Source organism: Haliotis rubra, unplaced genomic scaffold (genome assembly GCF_003918875.1).
Source record: "Haliotis rubra isolate DU_JTF1 unplaced genomic scaffold, ASM391887v1 Scf41, whole genome shotgun sequence".
Taxonomy (NCBI): domain Eukaryota; kingdom Metazoa; phylum Mollusca; class Gastropoda; order Lepetellida; family Haliotidae; genus Haliotis; species Haliotis rubra.
Genome location: NW_025767091.1, coordinates 834,926 through 854,929, shown reverse-complemented (window position 1 = coordinate 854,929; position 20,004 = coordinate 834,926). Strand labels below are relative to the sequence as shown.

The 20,004-nt window shown below is 39.7% G+C and overlaps 1 protein-coding gene across 2 annotated transcripts; it reads right to left on the bottom strand.

Moving 5' to 3' along the window:
- Positions 1 to 7,484: 7,484 nt before the first annotated feature.
- Positions 7,485 to 19,209, bottom strand: LOC124288019 (carbonic anhydrase 7-like). Of its 2 annotated transcripts, none has more exons than XM_046724548.1 (8): positions 19,118 to 19,209; positions 13,803 to 13,944; positions 12,569 to 12,733; positions 11,663 to 11,808; positions 10,700 to 10,792; positions 9,038 to 9,104; positions 8,450 to 8,601; positions 7,485 to 7,680 (listed from the first exon to the last, which is right to left on the bottom strand). In XM_046724548.1, the coding sequence occupies exons 2-8, from the start codon at positions 13,921 to 13,923 to the stop codon at positions 7,567 to 7,569; spliced, it is 858 nt and encodes a 285-aa protein (XP_046580504.1). In that variant the 5' UTR covers positions 13,924 to 13,944; positions 19,118 to 19,209; the 3' UTR covers positions 7,485 to 7,566. The 2 variants fall into 2 exon arrangements, with proteins under 2 accessions (XP_046580504.1, XP_046580503.1); XM_046724547.1 differs by lacking the exon at positions 19,118 to 19,209 and adding an exon at positions 17,319 to 17,413.
- Positions 19,210 to 20,004: the final 795 nt, after the last annotated feature.

Genomic DNA, 20,004 nt, shown 5'->3' with positions numbered 1-20,004 from the left:
AAGACTCAAAGACTTTATAGATTACATACCATCTAGACTTTGTTCAGGATCTGATGATTATCCCAGTGATGATTTTGATTTGTTAAGTTAGGGGACATGTGTCGCACATATGGTGCTTAGGTTATAATACCTGGGTAAGACAAGTAAGGTGAGAGGTGAGGTGAGGTGAGGTGAGGTGAGGTGAGGTGAAATTGGGTTTAACGTCGTGCTTGAGAATATTTCGCTCATATGACGACGTGCATGCGTGTGTATGTGTATGTGCGGCTGCTTGTACTAGCCCAGACTGAAGCTGGTTTTACAGTGCTAGCCCACTGAGATACCATGCTGCAGTGAAGCATGAATACCCCACTCAGACACATTATACTGACTCCGAGCCAACCAGTCCTTGTTGTACCCAGTAATGCCGAGCGCCAGGCAGGGACCAACAAGTACAATATATTAACGTCTTTTGGTATGACGCGGTCGGGAATCGAACCCGCGACCTTCCGCTCTCCGGGCGGACGCTCTAACCACTACACCACGGAGGCGGTCAAGACAAGTAAGACACATACTGTTTCAATATGAATTTTGTTATGCTTATGAATTTAGGCTAAGACTAGGAGATAACTTAAAAAGATCTTGGTTTTCATCAGTCAGTGAATCTCCCTAATGTACATTTTATAAGGAGTTTAAATGTGGCAGGTATAATGGAATTGAATTCAACGAAAGACTAACGGCCTTTTGTAAAATCAGTGGTCAGTATTATATAGAACATGAATATCATGCACTATTTATCTGTAATGCCTATGATAAACTTAGAACTAAATTCATAACAAAGTTCACTAAAGAACCATATGCTCGTTATTCATTTGTCAATCTTTTGCAAAACAAAACTGATGCTGTTATATACAATGTTAGCTTATACTTATATCATGTGCAGAAATTGATTAATTCCAGGATGTAGAGCTGCGCACTCATCAAACACAGTGTCATTTGGCTGAATCATGGGCCAAACGCCTTATTACTGAATAAAAACTGTCTGTCCGAATTGTATCATTTGTTTCAAGGACTCGATCATGTGTCGCCTTCTAAATACAGCAATGACGTGGAATCTGCCTTTGTTGGAAAGTTTTACTTAAATAAAGACTTCGGTGATAAATGTAAAGTTATATTCGTGCCCATATCATACTATCTTAACGGCCTAAATATCGGCATATGCCTTGCCTTGTGATAAAATGAGTTTGAAAGTTCTAAAATGTCTTTTATTAGTTTTAGGGATTATTTCACAAACTATAAATGTGTAACCTTCGATTAACGGATACCGACGACATTTGGAGATTTTATATAGATTATTTATCAGTACGAATATCGGTTCTAGTCATTTATCTAAGAGCACCCTTGATACTACGGTTATTGTATTTTCCATAAGTATTTATCAATCTGAAGGTGGCCCAATCCAACTGGTGTCCGCACACATCCTCCCAACCCACCTTGGTACTATTTAAAAGCAAAATCTGTCAATTGTTTCTTGAGTTATCGCGCTAACAATCTTTATATCGTCAAAATCCTCAGATCTTTGCTGTGACCTAGCAAATTAGCTCAAGGTCACTAAAATCAACTAGTGTCGGTGAATCTCGCCAATCCACCTTGGTACCAAATTTGAAGAAAATCGAGCATTTCTGTCTTGAGTTATCGCGCTAACAAGCTTATATGATGTATGAAATGCAACGAAAAACGAACACACGCGTATTTGCGAATGATTAAAACTGTTATTACAATTTACGTAGATATTTATTACATTTTACCGCAACAATAATTATTACAATTTAAATCAATTTTTATTACAATTTGCGTATTACAGTTTACGTCAATTTTTATTACAATTTACGTTTTTATTACAATTTACGTCAAGTTTATTACAATTTGCTGCAAGTATTACAATTTGCGTTTTTATTACAATTTACGTCGTAACAGGCATTGTGTATTTCAATATAAAACTTCATGGAACATATACATACTTACATTTAACCATACCCTGTGTAGTTATTAATTTATTTTTATTTATTTATTTTGTTCATTTATCCAATTTAACCTGCAAGAAAAGGCACATTATATAAATATTGATAAATCCTTAAGTATTTTTACATTTGGGTTTGTTAACAACAGTGTAAATTTAGTGGAGTTTGGGTAATTATAATAATATGCTGGGATATATTTTCTCTAAGTGATAAGTATAATGGACAAACAAGTAAGAAGTGGTATTCATCCTCAATCAATTCTAAGCTGCTTAGTTTGTAAATTCTTTTATCTCGGTTGATGTTTGTGTAACGGCCGGTTTCAACAAGGAGATCATGGGATGAACAACGGATACGAGACAACGCTATCCTAATTGTTTAAACAGGTATATTACTCTTCTGTACTCAAATGAGTTTTGAAAAGTTTATAATAAAAGCACATATTTGATGATGATATGGATTCGGTCCATGATTGCATATAGATGTCTTTCAATCTTTGTGTCACTGACATGATAAAATTGCATGGTGAGTTAACTTTTTGATTATACCATACATTACCAAAACCGATTGTAGAGAGCAGCAGTCTCACCCCCGTAACCCAGTTTTGTTTTCCATTATTATCATACACGATCATCATATTATAACATTTTTTCGGTATTCTATATGAAGGCATCTCTAAAGGTTTTAACCAGTATTTGACAACATTTATGGAAGAGTAAATAGACAGCGGAAACCTCCCAATTTCGCCATAAACCATAACACTGGGTGTATTTGATTTTACTCCAAGAAATTTCTTGCATGCATACAAGTGTACTTTCTTTATTAAGTCCGTATTTTGTAGGCCCCATACTTCAGAGCAGTACAACAGTATTGGTTTTATTTTGACATCAAATATTTTCTAAAAAGGTCTGGAACGAGAGGTCGCCTAAGGAATGCGTCTGTTTACAAATGCCTATGAACACCGTTTTGGCTTGCGTTGATGCCTGAATTGAGTGTTTGTGCCATGAAAGATTTCTGCTGAAATATAGAGGGTGGTGGGGTGAGGTGGGTGGGGTGGGTGGTGTGGGTGTGTGTTTAGACCCTCCCATTTGTGAAAATATTTATAAAATCCCTACGAGCCCTGTTGCTGAAGAGTAGTTAAAGAGCATTTATTGTTTTCAATAAAGAACAAGTTAAATACCTGAAATACTGAAAAGGATTATCATTATATTTACACAGAAGAAATAGTTCATTAAATATTTCATTATGATTTTTGATGATTCACACATTTTGATGATTTGCGTTATTGTGATGTTTGTGTGTCATTATAAAACACTTTTTTACATGAGTCCATATTTGGAGATTTTGACACTTTTCATATTGATCACAAAGTTACCTACACAAAGTGTATATTTTTTAAAGCCATTTACCTGAGTAGGTTAATTACTTTATCTTGTAAGCTACCTCCACAAGATTCAGTTAAATAGCTAATCCCTAATTAGCTGGGGTTAATCCATTCTATCAGATAGGGGAGTAAGGTGTGTTTTCTTTGCTACTTACCTTCTCCACTGTCTCACAACTGGGAGTCTCACAACTGGGAGTTCTCACAAATGGGAGTAGACCCAAGCTGGTATCAGGGATCGGATATTCTACTGGTGACAATATCTATATACTGAAAACTCAAAAATATCTTACAAATATAGGTGGTAGGTACGAGGTACTCTTTGTCGATTTCGCTAAAGCGTTAGACTCTGCTAACCGTTACAAATTGTAGGTAATACTTAAAATTTGGAATTATCATTTGGTGTTTATGAACTACTCCGATTGGGAGTGATGGCATGAGCTCTGGTGGTTTTAATATACCTTAGGTCTGAGACAAGGATGTATACGAAGTCCTTTCCTTTTAACCTTTTCTATTAATGAGTTAGTTGAGAAATTGAGAGTAAGTGTAAAGGTGTCACACAATAATAAATTACATCCTGATTTTTACTTCTCTTTGCCGATGATGTAATGAGTGAGTGAGTGAGTGAGTATGGTTTTAAACCGCTTTCTGATGTAATGATGTCGCGTTCAATCAGTGGACTACAACGTCAACTAAATGTTCTAAAAGCATACAACACTGACAAAACTGAAGCAGTTTTATTCAAAACTCTAAGGTGTATTACTTATCATGTTCAAAGGGCTTCAGCACAAGCAAAAGGAGAAGAAAGAATATATAATGTTTTCATTAAACGTTCATTACAAAATTAGATCGATGTTCATGCTGTTGATCACTGGATTGTCTGGTCCAGACTCGATTATTTACAGACCGCCGCCATATAACTGGAATACTGCTGAGTGCAGCGTAAAACTAAACTCACTCACTCACTCACTGAAGAACATATATTTTATACATTTGCAATCTTCACTAACAGTATCACAATAAAGATCTAATTTTATGGTATGCTTAAATAACAGTTTATAACGGAAGAACATTTACTAGACAAGACAAGACAAGATTTTTATTAGGTCAAAGACCAATACAATATAAATATACTGAATATTCGCCTGTCCACATGGCGAGGTACGTATATAGACAGCAATCATATTGTTATTATCATTATTATTATTTACTGAAAGTACTTCTTTGTAAATACAGAACTGCATTGTCCAGATTCATATTTTCCTAGGAAAATAAAGTTTGCAAACTTTCAAATCTGAAACTAATAGAAAACGAGTATTTTCCATTAATTTGGTAATATTGATATATACTTACTTCCTCAGATGTAATACACTTGGGACATTATTCCTCAATGATTTACACTGCCACTTTTAATCGTTACAGTAACAAGTACGTATTAATACACCATGCTTTGCGTATTGTTGTTCCATAATTAATTAAACCTTTGTAACATTCGTTTCAAAATGTATATTTTTTTACTTGATAGAAACGAATTAAAAATAACCTTTAGTGTCTAGTACCTTCTAGAAATACTTCAAAACGCCTTTTCGGCGAATGAATATGCCAATAAGGAGTTAACAAAGTGTGTATTTAGGCATTGGAAAACATGTATCACTACGCACGATATGTATGTAAGATTTCAGCAAGTTTCTAGTTATAATTTTGATGCATTTTTGTCTTGAAAGGGGAACGGAAATGTGAAAATGACAAATAGAATTAATCATTCGTGTCCCTAAGACTCCATGTTAAAAACCATGAATGGTGACGAAACAGCAATATATATTTCCTTACAAGCCGTTGGAATCAAACGCAAGTTTGTGGGTTTGAATCACTCACTGTGCGTTTGACCTATCTGCACCAACAACTAAATCTTGCAACACAATTCTGTTTTCGGTGTACATTGTAAGTTGAAATGATGAATGATCAGATACATCTATTTCACGATTACATGGATACTCCAGATCGTTTATCAAAGATCACCAATACTTCACCAATTCGTATGTAAGCCCGTAACATCTTCCTGAAGGTGGCGAGACTTCTCGGAGGTTACGGAAAGGGGCGAGCGGTGACGAATGCTGTCTTATCGCCCTGACCTAGCGTGAACTACGACTAGTAATATTTATTGATTCAGCTTGCCATAGTGACCTGATACCGGCAATCTTTGTCTGAATGGAATAGTCAATTCCAAAACTTAATTACAAGGTAGCTATAACTAAAGAAAAGAGTGCACATGGCCATTAACAAGGTCACGTTCGTGTATAACGCACGTGTCAAACACGCTGTCTCAATGTCAATGTCAATCATTACAAGTCCACACAGTTGAGAATAACAATAAATGAATACGGTACGGCATTCGTTTCTTGGGACCGGTCATGCTATGCATCAAGCTACCCTAGGCTACTAAGAAGGCAAAACCACACGGGGGCCCGGATGTGAACCGTTTCCCTGGCAATCTGTTGTTGTCGTAAGTGGCAACAATATTGGCTCCCGTATTTCAGCTCCTTTAATTGACTGATTCCTTGCCATCGTATCGTACTTGTCTGACCCAGACGCAACCATTCGCAGACAGCCGTGAGGGAGCCTGAATATATCTCCATGTGGCGTCACACAACCAACAAACTTAACGCAAACACTGTGTCCATTATCTTCCAGTATAGAACGTCAGTGCAAGATAATACCCAGTCTCAACTCTCCTCACAGTTCTTCATAATTCCGTTTGATTTGAAGGGGAAAATGGTAGTGAAAATTCTGTGAATGGATCACAGAAAATCAGTGATGACATTAGGTGTTCGTGAAAAGAGTAAGCATGTCCTGCCCTACAGGTAGCTACAAATGTATGTCAGAGACAATGGAAGGAGATTATAGTAATAGTAATAGTCCACTTATATGGCGCTCATATCCAGGCACACGGCGCTACGTACATTACTATCCCCGGTCATAGGACACTATCGTACTTTCCGATACTTTTTCAACTCCCCGGGTATCATACAGCCATGCTGCCTGTTAGGCGCAACGAACTAAACACTCACATTGCCAGCACATCCTCACGGGTAACCATTTTACAGCTGGGTGAACTGAGACAATGTGGATCTAAGTATCTTGTCCAAGGATACTACGGAAATGTGCCCACCTCGGGACCCTAACCTAGGTGCCTCCACGATGCAACGAAAGCATTTAAATGTGACGTCCATGCATTATGGAAATTGAACTGTCACTATAAACGCATATGAAACACACGATTTCCTAACATCTAGAGAAAACTAAAGATGGGTCTTGGTAATAGCAATCATGAACTTACATCTTTTAAAGCTCACTGTCCAAGGAGTGCACACGGTGTCCACAGCCCACGACCACTAGGTCTAAGCTTAGGTATGCTACAGTAGGTGTTAGTGCAGATACTAACTTACTTATTGAGTTCTTGTCCCGAAGCGTGTCGGTGCATATGTTATGCACAGGCAGCTGCCGCCGATTACTGGCTGGAGGTGGAGACCAATGTTGAGTCAGGACAAATATTTAAGATGTTGATGCGCAGTGTGCATGCTTCAGTCTAAGAACCACGTTGTCAGTCGTACATGAGGTGCAGCTACAAATCTGGTGACCTTACCAGTAGTGAAGTATTGATTGATTGATTGTTGTTTAACGCCGCACTCAGCAATATTCCAGCTATATGGCGGCGCCTCTTACGACAAGCATGGCTTACTGAAGACCATCAGCTGTTGGTTTACTGGGCTGCGGGTTTATACCATGTTTTTTCTGAGTGCGGCGTTACAACAAACACACAAACCAAACTGAGGGATTTCATCTTACGTCAATGTTAAAAGTCGGATAAGATCAAATATACTTAGGGCGATGGGGTAACCTAGTGGTTGAAGCGTTGGCTCGTCACGCCGAAGGCCCGGGTTCGATTCCCCACATGGGTACAATGTGTCAAGTCCATTTCTGGTGTATCCCGCCGTGAAATTGCTGGAATATTGCTAAAATCGGCGTAAAACCCACTCACTCACTCAACTAGACTTTGCCACTCGTGATAAGACTGCTGGCACAGTTTCAAGAACAGAGCAACAAATATATCATTTGAGAGACAGTAATTTATTGGATCATGGTCTTATGATCGTAAGCCTTCACAGTATCTTCTATGTCATTACACCGTCTTTATTTACAGGTGTAGTTGACGATGCGACCATTGAGCGGCTGGGCTGGCCTGACGTTTGTGTCAACCGACAGTGCCCCGCCGCCATCCACTGGAACCGACTTCAACACGCCGAGCTGCAATAACCATATTAGATGTAGATGTAATACTCGCATGTTCTCGAAAACCAAAGACTAAAGGGAGTAAAACAAGTCACCGTTTTGTCCAGAGTTCCCAATATTTATATCATAATTCACTGTTCTCAATAACTGAGTTACATGTCTTCTTAGAAAGGCATTTAGAAGTTGGATCAATGTGGAAGGATGATAATATATGGATGAACAACTTCTTTATTACAGTGAGAGCGACGTGTCGGTGTAGGTTCTAACACCGTTAACAAGTTATGAACAGAATGAGGATAGAGAAGCATATAACATTCCCTCACACTTGCTGGAATATTGCTAAAAGCCGCGTAAAACTAAACTCTGTCAATCAAACCATATTCACAGGTGGAGTGAGTGAGTGAGTATGGTTTTACGCCGCTTTTTAGCAATATTCCAGCAATATCACGGCGGGGGACACCAGAAGTGGGCTTCACACATTGTACCCATGTGGGGAATCGAACCCGGGTCTTCGGTGTGACGAGCGAACGCTTTAACCACTGGGCTACCCCACCGCCCCGATTCACAGGTGGAACAATACAAAGCAGAATGTACAAAACCATTCTGTTACACTGGAAATACACAAATGTTTTTTGTCAAAAATACCAGCAAACTTTTATACAGACGGCGATTTTGTAAACAGTTATGAACAAGTGAAAATATATTTATTTTTAATCTCAGCGATTCCGGTCATCTAAACGATTTGTGACCAATTCAGTCGTCAATAAACAAGGAAAACTCCTACCCTGTCTGCTGTGGTGATGATAGGCTTCCTCATGAGAACCCATCGAACCGACTCCGAACAGGGTGGGGTTGTTAGCGAGCCCTTGTAGGTGCCGTAATGTTTATGGTCCAACAGCAGCTCCCGGGGGTCCAGTCTCACCTCTTCAGCTTCATCTACAGACAATGCACCAAATTCATTAGGAAATGGTGGGGAAACGTAGTGGTTAATGCTTTCCGTTTGTTACGTTGAAGACCTGGGTTCGATGCCCCAGATAGGTATAATGTGTGAAGCCCATTTATGGTGTCCCCCGATTTAATATTGCTAAAAGCGGCGTAAAATCATACTTACTCACAGATTGCATAGACCACCCCCATCGTTAACATACTACATTATCTAATGTTTTTTCACAACATAATAATTTAGCGATTAAAACCAACGCTCTCAGAGTATTGAACCTCATTTAAATTAATATATATGTTATATCGGGGGTTACACTTCTCAGTAAAGAACAGATTCTGGTACTTTGGGATGGAGTCCCGTCCGGAATTCTAACCTACACTCCGGGAGTAAGACACCTAATCACCAGTACAGTTTAATCAGTAGACCTACCGCCACGGAGATGCGCCACTCCATCCACGAACCGATTGAAAGCATGGTCATGCGACTCATCAGTTACCTGGAGAAGGTTAAACAGACCGTGATACTATAGTGTGAGTGAGTGAGTGAGTTTAGTTTTCCGTCGCTCTCAGCAATATTCCAGCTATATGGCGGCGTTCTGTAAATACTCGAGTCTGGGCCAGACAAGCCAGTCATCAACAGCATGAACATCGATCAATTCGGACACAATGACATGTGTCAAACAAGTCAGCGAGCCTGACCACCCGATCCCTTTAGTCTCTTACAAGCTTGGGTGATACTATAGAGAAAAAACCTGTATTGTCCACGGTATCACAACCAACTCAATAAGCTCTAGCATGAGAAATTATTGAGGGAGAAACAAACAAAAGCGGGGAAAGGTCTATTTAAGTGTTTTTTCTGACGAAAAGGTTTTTTTTACCGACCGTGCATTTCAAACACTGATGCTTGTTGACTTGGTTGAAACATATCATCCTATCCCAATTGCCTAAATCGATGGTCATGCTGTTGATCACTTGATTGTCTGGTCCAGATTCGATTATTTACAGACGGCCGCCATATAGCTAGACTATTGCTGAGTGCCAACACACAAACCAATGGAGTGATGTAAGTGTGATACGGGTTCTCTACATATAAGACAGAAATGCCAGTTCAACACTATTATGTATGCATACATTGTGTGTTAAGCAGGAAGATCTTAGTTTGATAGTGGTGTTAGAATCTACACGGAAACGTCGCTCTATGCAATAAACAAGAAGTTGTTAACTATAGAGCGGTGTGCTTTTCTATTGATACTCAATCAACCGTTAAAATCAGATAGTCAGACATCTCCTGTCTCATCTCCTACCGTTCTAGAAATAAGTTTACAAGGTGATTAAAGACAAATACACAACTATCCCTTAATGACTGCTTTTTAACATGAGTTAAAGCAGAAACTACAATCAACAGACACGCGTGTGCCATATCTAAGTGTATAACATTTTGTATCGACCTCAATTCAGACGTATGTTTCGGTGTATCTGTTGTACCAAGCACCTGCAGTATCATTGCAACAGGCTTCTCCATAGGGAAAACAGTGTAATGTCCATTGACATTCTATAGAAGATACTCGCATTGGGAACATGGACACCAAGAGGAAATAAATTTATATTATAAATTACATGTGGATCCATCTTCCAGTGCCAACAAATTTCTTTTTTTCAAGATCGGATATTTAAGCATTTATGTAAGTTTGAAATCACATCTGTAGGTTAAGGGTCTGAGGATCGTGCATTGTCATCTGTTTGTTGTTGGTTGTTGCGCTCTTCAGTATTCCAGCTACAGATGAACTGACCATTGACCGAATCACCAAGCCTTACCACCGAGGCATGTAAAAATAGCTGGAGAACTTCTGTTTTTGAAACCAAGGGCTTCTCCTTCCTCCCATCATTATGCATTAAACACCGCGCACACATATCACTTGTTGCATAAATATGCCCGATTAGTACCAGATCAAATTAGCTAAAGAAAATCAAGAAAATGGAGATTTTGGGAACCATGGGAGTGAATCCAGGGGTTAGAGTAGCCCTGGAGGTGTAGATGACGACTACTGCATACATGGGTAAACGTAGTTGTTGGATTGACCGTGTAGCTCACCTTCAGGAACACTCCGATGACAGCTAAACCATCTTCTTTATCTACTGCATCGTGAAGATTCCCATACTCCTTCTTGAAGTGAACCAGGTGCAGCTGAAACAGCAACACGGTGAGTTGAACTGATACATTTCAATCATCAAGTAATTAACGTATCGCCACCTGTCAATCAAACAAAAGAGAAATCACAACTGCCATTTTGACAGTTGTTTTTGACAGCTATGTTTTGAGAGTTATCTCCCTTACTTTTGGGTGGGTGGTTAACTCTACACTGGCGATCCGTTAATTGCAGCTCAAATGACCGACTTGTTTAAGTGGCAGTGCAAGTGGCAGTGAGTGGGTATGGTTTTACGCCGCTTTTAGCAATATTCCACCAATATTCAAGTGTGAGACACTAGAAATGGGCTTCCCATATGGGGAATCGAGAACTTTAACAACTAGGTCATCACTATAATTAGCTGCTTTATGGTTTAAATCCTGGTGTGATTTTGGTTATGACGCCATTTTGACACTCATCCAGTTCGACCCCGGAGTAAAAGCGTAGTACATACTGACTGTATATCACAGTGGTACTTTAACAATACATGCCTGTCCACCCAATGCAAACAAAATACTGGGGCTCAAGGAAACATTCTAATCCGTGCTGTTTTTCTGAAATGCCCTTCACGAAAATGTCTGAAATTGTACCTTGTTTTAGAACAAGCACAATATCCAGGGACAGGTTGTACCCATTAGTAATTAATGCACTGTGTAAAGAAGGCGAAATTTGTTTCCTTTAAATGAAAATCTTTAAGCATCGCCAAACCATTTTTCCAGACAAATACCAAAAACCTTACACCCCATCGAAGTACTTGCCGATGACGAGATGTTCCGATGGAGAATGGAAGTCCATTGAGTTTGATTCCTTTAAAAGAAATTCTTTAAACATCGCCAAACAATTCATCTAAAAAACGACCGACATCTTACCTCCCCATCGAAGTGCTTGCCGTTGACGAGATGTTCCGAGGGAGAATGGAAGTGCATTGAGTCCAGGACGTACTCGCCGTCAGTGAAAGGTATGTCCTTCGTCACGAGGCGATCCTGTTTGAAGAAGGCGAGACTCGCACCATGCCCTGCAGGGGGTTATAGGTAAGAGTCGATTATCGATAATGCCGTGGAATACGCCATATCTGCTCCCTATTCTAATAAATACTGCTTGTGAAGATCCGGGATAAAACGGATCTTCATTAACCAATTCCTTGTTGCAACAGATCGGGTGGTCAGGCTCGCGGACTGTCATCGTATTCTAGTTGCGTGGATCGATGATCATAATGTCAATCACCGGATTGTCTGATCCAGAATCTGATACAGACTGCCGCCATGTAGCTGGAATATTGCTGACTGTGGCGCTATACAACAAAAACAAATATATCCCGCACCCAATCCCAACAATCCCGTTGTGGAGTTGATGTTACCTCTTCTTCTGCGCCTATTTACATATAAGAGCGTCTCATGAGCGCGGTTTGTTTCAGTCACAATGCAGTAAGAATCGACAAAGTACCCTATCCACCACGGCTTGAAAGAGAAGTAGTGGGGCAGACTAATTGTGAAATTATTGGTTCTATACACATACGATCCGGTTTCTCAAGTTGTGCTCTTGAGGGGAATCAAACCCGGGCCTTTGGCGTTACAAACGGACGCTTCAACCACTGGCCGGGCTACCCCATCGCACCTAAGCATTTCACGTGGAACCAACAACCACCATCCCTCACCAACACAAGCCCAAACTAATCAAACGGTCCGCGTCCCTTAATGTCTTAAGAACCGTTATCTCTGCACAGTGGTTGTCTTGAGTCTTTGTTACAGTAACGAAACACAAAAACAATTACTTACCGTTTATTTTGAGATTGCCAGAAAGTAGACCTCTTGGTTTGGGTTCGTAGTAGATGTCGCCTAGATGTGCGCAGTGCACGTCCTCAGTCTCGATATCGATGGGAGACTGGTTGGACCCGCCACAGCAGTGAGTGTCTTGGTCCAGATCGGTCCAGTGAGAAGGACCTGGAACAAATATAAAGTATTATTAGAAATGGCGGCGTGTGGTCCTGAGTATAGAGCTCGGGTCCCAAATCAGTTGAAGTTAAGCAACGATGGGCGCGGAGATTCCTTGGATGAGTGACCATGTTCGGCAGCTTGACTCCTGAGAGTTTCTAGGACTTCAGTCCTGCCCCACAACAAAGGACATGTGATACATCACCTTCGGCAAATGAGTTTGTTCAAATTTTCCTCCGTTCACTCAGCAGAATATGGGTACCCGGTGGGATATGTCATATCACAGGCTCACAGGCTCACAGGTAGCTTGCTTTATCCGGGGTAATTATCAACTGTCTATTGGGATGCGCTTTGAGCATGCACTTGGTGTATGGAATTAGCGCTATAGAAGTACACAATATTATTATCATTATATTAGATATGATATTTATGCCGAAAGTCATATAAACTTAAACTTTAATTGGAATTGTTAGAGAGGTCTGTCTGCCCCGGTGGGCAAAACGTAGCCCTAAGTAAACAAATAAGGTACGTTTATAACGAACACCTTCTTTCTTCAATAAAACAACCTACTTACAAATATGTTTGCTTTTAGTAAATAGAGAACCCTTGTAAGACTGGTCGACCTGCAAATATGTTCGCTTTTTGTAAATAAAGAACCCTTGTCAGGCTGGGCTACCTGCAAATATGTTCGTTTTTCAGTAAATAAAGAACCCTTGTCAGGCTGGGCTACTTGTAATTGGTCCAGAGTTGGTCTTCAGCAACACATGCGACAGAGGCTTACAGATTAATTACAGCCCACGCCATATAGCTGGATATATTGCTGAGTGCGGCGTTAAACAACAAATAAACCAAACTAATAAACCATCACAATGATTTACCCCCAAAGGGCGATATGGTAGCTTTGTGATAAAAGTGACTGCTTGGAAGATATTTTTGGGAGACGATATTAAAGCCTCAAAAGGGCATATTTAAGACATTATATCATATTTTAAGGAACAAAGTATAGTAAAAAATTCTTCAAATGGCAGTAAAACCATTTACATTTACCAAATGGTGTTGGATAAATACATCAGCTTACCATCCTCTGACCCAGGGTGGTAGCCGAAGTGCACGTGATGACTAGGAAGCGGACACAAGGCGCTCTCGGCAGCAACGTCGATGGTGGTTGCAACGACCAGCACAGCAATAGGAATCAACATCTTCAGTCGCCAGCACTTGTACTAATGGAGGAGAATAGTGCAGTGATGGCTATGTATATACAGACGACTGGGTGCTGCAACAGATGGGTTGGCATACCGGATTAGCATATGAATGGGATTTACATTAATATTTAGAGAACATGCACATAATTTCATGTGTCAAGTTGATTTTTTTATTTATTTATTTATTTTTTTAAACATAATTTTGTATTCGATAAGAATGTGTGATTTGAAGAGTAAATAAGTTGACATACGTATTGTAGGGGCTTTGCAATTGTAGTGCATTTTAACTCAAATTTGTGTTTGTGTGTGTTGTGTGTGTGTTGGACGTTGGAGCGAGAAAGAACCTTGTGGAACGAGTAATTTGCAGATTACAATTACGATATCGACAAATAAATAACGTTTATGGCAAACATCAAGAGAACGACTGTGTTACGAAACCGTGGTCAAAGTGCCCTCTCAACAAGATGAGCTTCAGGGTGCAACATGTAGTAAAATAAGTGGATAGACAAATCGTAATCGGCTACACAGATAGAACCTGCTTGACCGACGTCTTTGTTATGTGTGCAGGAGCAAGTAAATGTTTTGGGACCTTGCGTCAAAGATATGCCAGATATAAGGCCAGTATGTACAAGAAGAAATCTGTCAAAACCATCCATCAACATTTGGCTTGAATATAAAACCTAAATCATGTCCACTCTACTTAGGTGCTGAATTCCAAAGCTTCATTAAAAAAAACATTACAAAGAGAGGTAAGTTGGTGTTCGACAAGCGGTATCAATAGCATGTTGATTCTCAAAAACTCAAGAGGGTTTGGCAGTCTCAGAAAAGAACGAAGTTCAATCTGTCAAAAATATTTGATTGTTTAAATTTGGTTTACGTTCTGAGGTTGAGGACAGATGTGCAAATTTAAAGCCGTCTGAAGTTTACAGAGGAAACAATATAGGACATGCTGGACTTACTTACATCTATCCAAAACTTGAGGCATCCATATTGGATTATATTGCAGTGACTGACTGACTGAGTTTGGTTTTACGCCGCTTTTAGCAATATTCCAGCAATATCACGGCGGGGAACACCAGAAATGGGCTTAACACATTGTGCCCATGTGGGGAATCGAACCCGGGTCTTCGGCGTGACGAGCCAACGCTTTAACCACTAGGCTACCCCACCGCCCCTATATTGCAGTGTAAACATAATACAATGTTATATATGCTATGTCTGATTTAAATATTCATTCAAGTTCATGCAGATATATGCATGATATTATGTGGAATTGTTTGTTGTTTAACGCTGCACTCAATATATATATTAAAATGATATATAGCGGCGTTCTGTAAATAATCGAGTCTGGACCCGACATAGCAGTGAACTAATTTATGGAAGTGTAATTCATCGTAAAACAATGTTGTAATTGTATTTTCCATTTTATCGGTTAACATTGAGTGGAGGGAAGCAGTGTGCTTGCTACTATGTTAGGATGATTTAGGAATCAAGGGTGGTCTAGAATCTCCTGGAACAGCCCTATTTGGATATATGACGAAGACTGATCTGGCTTGTGCAGATATAATATCTGGAAGCTGTTTAAGATTGGATGTGGGTGCGAGCGCATGCCTCATCTCACTATACATCGAGAGAGAGAAAGAGAGAGAATGCTGAACGTGCCAGATCCCTCTACATATTAGGTTAGAAATGTTGACATTGTTTGTGTATGAAAACATTTCTATTATAAAAGGTTCTATAAATATCTAGATCTCTGTTGAGATTTGCATATCTCTTGTTTGAATATGTTGCCCGGTCAATACTATATATGGCAAACAAACCACAGATATAGGAGCACACCAAATTTTTATTTCAATACTGATGTTATAAACAATGGTTCTTGTAGCAAGTCTAAACAATAACGCCAATACTAGAGAATGACCAGTTTTCGAACTAACTGATTCCGTTTGAAGTAGACTGCAAAATAGCGTGAAAACTACATAATGGATGACTGAAAACACTGCCTTCAGGTGGTGGAAAACTGTTCGACCCAGATGAATACACACCGTTATACAAAAACCTGCGAGCTCTTACAGATCTTGCCTGCCAGCTGGGATGTTATCAATAAACAGGTCCCACCTCCTCTAGAGTTATTTGGGCCGGGGATGGATTGAGGTCTAGGACATCGGCACAATAAAATATCAAATGGAAATCAAATGTTCAGTGAGAGAGAGAGAGAGAGATGGTGATAGCTCAAGCACAAAAGGACTTCTATTCAATGGCTCATGTAACACTTCTGGCACTCTTCAAACAACACAAGTCCTAATGGCGTACTGAGAAGGAGTGATTCTGCTCTCGCTGTACAACTATGTGAGGCAGGGCAAACATTTTACGAGTCCGAGAGAGGCTGACACTTGGCAGTAGATGGGCTGGATTGGCTGGTCAGTTCGTCCCTCCTGGTCCCTGGTTCTGCTGGTCTGTCCGCGCTCTTCCCACTGTCTGTCTGCTCTCACTTTGCTTGTCTATCTTAACTGATTTTAAAGGCAGGTGAACGACTAACAGTCTGCTTAGGTCGGCAATTCTCATGGAAATAAACTGCTCAGCTGGTCATGGGATGAATTCAGCAGCTCATTCTTGTCATCATTGAGTCTGGGGAAGTTCTTTCTTATATGGAACATATGTTCTACTTGGGATTAGACTTTCTTTGTAATTTAATTTGGGATTACACTTTCTTTCTTATAGTTGTGACAGTGTGAAATGTATTTTCGATAGACATAATGTTAAGTGGGTGAAATGAGAGATAGATCTATATGTCATCTGCGTCAAAAAGGAACCACAGATTATGTGATTTTACAATATCACCTGTGTAATGTGTAAGGCTTACTACGTGAAGCATGTGGCCCTAGCATCATGATCTCAAGCACAGTTTGCTTCTTCCCAGTCTACCTCTTGTTTCAGGGTCCACTGAAAACCTGTCCATAATTGTGAATATACATAGCAGGGGCGGATACAGCTTTTTGAGAAAAGGGGGTGCACACTATTGAGAAAGGTGTGTGTGTGTGTGTGTGTGTGTGTGTGTGTGTGTGTGTGTGTGTGTGTGTGTGTGTGTGTGTGTGTGTGTGTGTGTGTGTGTGTGTGTGTGTGTGTGTGTGTGGTCACACTTCATTTCCACCCGAGTTTCAATGGTCATATAACAAACTTTCTGGACAAAAGGAGGGGTGCGCACCCCTGCATCCTGTATGATTAAATTCTAGGGCTTCTAGTCATATAAAAGTTATTCACGATACCGCACAGTTGAAAATAAAGTTAACCCTGTTTATAAAAAACGACATGTTTAGAACGAATAGTTTTTCCACGACCTTTACCTGAAAGTGTGAATTCAAAGTTTCCACCTTGGGAGCCGTAGTACCTACCAGACTCCCAAGGGGAGCTTTGGTCGGACATTCCCTCATGTTAAGCCCATCTGACGGTCTGCAACATCCCCTTAAACTTTGATGGTTAGAGTAGTTTCCCTTGATCTGGGGTTCTGCTAAAATCATACAGGACATTCCTTGAAATATGATTCCTATAACCTTATTTTAAAACCAAGTTGTTATGTGAGCTAGCTGGACAGTACAAACCTTTACTGGTCTCGGGCTTTAGTCTCAGAATGTATTCCGGAATTAACTTGGTAAATATCTTATGCCATGTTTGATACATAAAATTCTGTTTCTTTATCTTTTCACTGAAATAAATCTCCATTTTCCAACCATTGTTAATTTGTCCATTTGTTTACATTAGTATATAGGCCATGACAATGCCCATGTAGATAGTAAGAAATAGGGGCGGTGGGGTAGCCTAATGGTTAAGGCGTTGGCTCGTCACGCCGAAGACCCGGGTTCGAATCCCCACATGGGCACAATGCGTGAAGCCCATTTCTGATGTCCCCCGCCGTGATATTGCTGGAATATTGCTAAAAGCGGCGTAAAACCAAAACTCAGTCAGTCAGTAAGAAATAAATGAGGAGACATGGGACATTTTTAGAGGTTTAACTCTTAAGTGGAAAAGTAAAATCATATGAAATATTACACAATAGCTTTCAGTGAATACGAGTATAACTATAAGTGTTATATCTGATGCAAATGACATCGCATTTTAAAGATCAATTCAAATTGTCTTCAGTATTAGCTGTAACCAGGAATGGAAATGAAAAGATTCGCAATGGAATCCGGATGTTAAAAGTTTGTATGAGTTTTGAAATCACTTTTAGGAGGTTTACTAAACAAGGATTGAATCTAAAGTTTCCGATGTGCGACATGAGGCTCAAGATGCGGAGCGAAGAGCAATACATTGCTAGAATTATTAGTAATGTTGGCAAGCTGCTGACCACGTCCAATATACCTTACACCAGTAGCAATAGTAATCTGCCAAAAGCCTTATGTCTACCCTTCCAATTCCAGACCGAATAATCTTCAAAAAGTCCTGCCATTACTTCTCTTCAGTTGGCACTGGTGATCTGCTATGTGTATTTAATAACCTCAAACGTAGAACATTTGTCTCCAAAGAAAATGTTTCCTTCACCTCCACTACCATTCCTGGAAGAACGTTTGCGAGTCCCGTATTCTGGACTTGTATCACTTCAACTTCCAAAAGGAACATAAAAGTGTAACATTAGCAAACGAGAGTAGAAATTTAAGCTAAATGTTTACATTGCGACATAAAATGCGACATTGAATCTCGTCATGTGAGCTGTTGTGAAGGGAACAATTTCCATCGATAACCTTTATGGGTTTCGCAACATAATAAGTACCATCTTAGTTTTCATAAAATAATACTTATTTGCAACTTAGTTGTCATAACATAACAATTATTACCAAGTTAGTTATCACAACTTATTTTTACTAACTCAGTTTTCATAACATAGCAATTATTATCAGCTTAGTTTTCGTTGCATTGTCAGTCTGCTGGTTGTGTCTGACTTAATAGTTCTATAATCATTTAATAACCAAACTAATTCAGGCAATAAAATATGCATGACTCTTTATCTGCCTCATCTAGTGATAACGCAGTTGGACATGCCCCAGGGCGATTACATTTCTGACTGTCCACGCTACAGTTCCTACTATACCACCAAGTGGAACAATGTAACATATGTCCTTCTTCATCTGTGACCCAACTCGTCTCTGTACATATTATGCAGCATAGTGGAAAAATCAGCCATCACGATACTCACATAATCGCTGAACTCTAGTCCATACACTTACGTCCTTGTGTTTAAATTTGTCTTCTCCATCCCTCGGTGATGCCAGTTTGGCTTTAGTATTAATATTTATGAAAGCGCCAACATTGTTGCGTCAACTAATCGTTTCGCGTTACACTTCTATGAGCTAGCAATTACATGAGAAGTTTTTTTCAGGGTTTATTTTGCAATATTGTCCTTCCTATCAACTATTATCAGTTAGCATGAAATCATCGTGAAGGGAGGGTAGTTATAAGCATATGTTATAACGGATAACATTGGTGGATGGGGTGTGGGGTGTGTGGGGTGTTCAAGGGGTTCGAACCCCCCGACCCCCCTTTTGAAAATGACTTAAGACCACATTGAAGATTTCTTTTGCGTTGGCGGAGCCAAATGAGGGGTTTAGGGGGTTCAAACCCTCTGAACCCCCCCTTTTCAAAATTCCTGGATCCGCCCATGGATACATTGCTGACATCGGCCACACTGTTCTCGGCCGTCGATGAGATATTTGCACACTCTGAGAATAAGATAAATGATGTTAAATATGATTGGAACACCTTTAGTGATTGGCATGTGAGAAGTTAGTAACTACAATACTGATAAATGTAAGGAGAACAACTTTGTGCGACAGAAATATTTATTCATAGATTTGTCAGTATTGAACACCTTTTGTTTTTTGCAAAATGAATAAAAACAAACCAATGAGCTTTGCACAAATTTGAGGCTTGCCATCTTCAAAATGTTTTCACACGTGGACGAATTATTTAAATAATGCTATAAAGAAGACACATCTTTATGTATTGCAAAACAAAACAATTTTTAGTTTTTCGACGAATATGACTTTCCTCGCCTAGGATCCAAAATCTTGCAATACCATGGGT

Excerpts from the sequence above, each read along its gene's own strand:
- LOC124288019 (XM_046724547.1), bottom strand. The coding sequence starts at position 17,357 with ATGAGGGAATGTCCGACCAAAGCTCCCCTTGGGAGTCTG. Across the intron at positions 10,793-11,662 it reads GCAAGCACTTCGATGGGGAG|CTGCACCTGGTTCACTTCAA; the intron begins GTAAGATGTCGG and ends TTGCTGTTTCAG. Across the intron at positions 7,681-8,449 it reads TCATCACCACAGCAGACAGG|CTCGGCGTGTTGAAGTCGGT; the intron begins GTAGGAGTTTTC and ends TGGTTATTGCAG.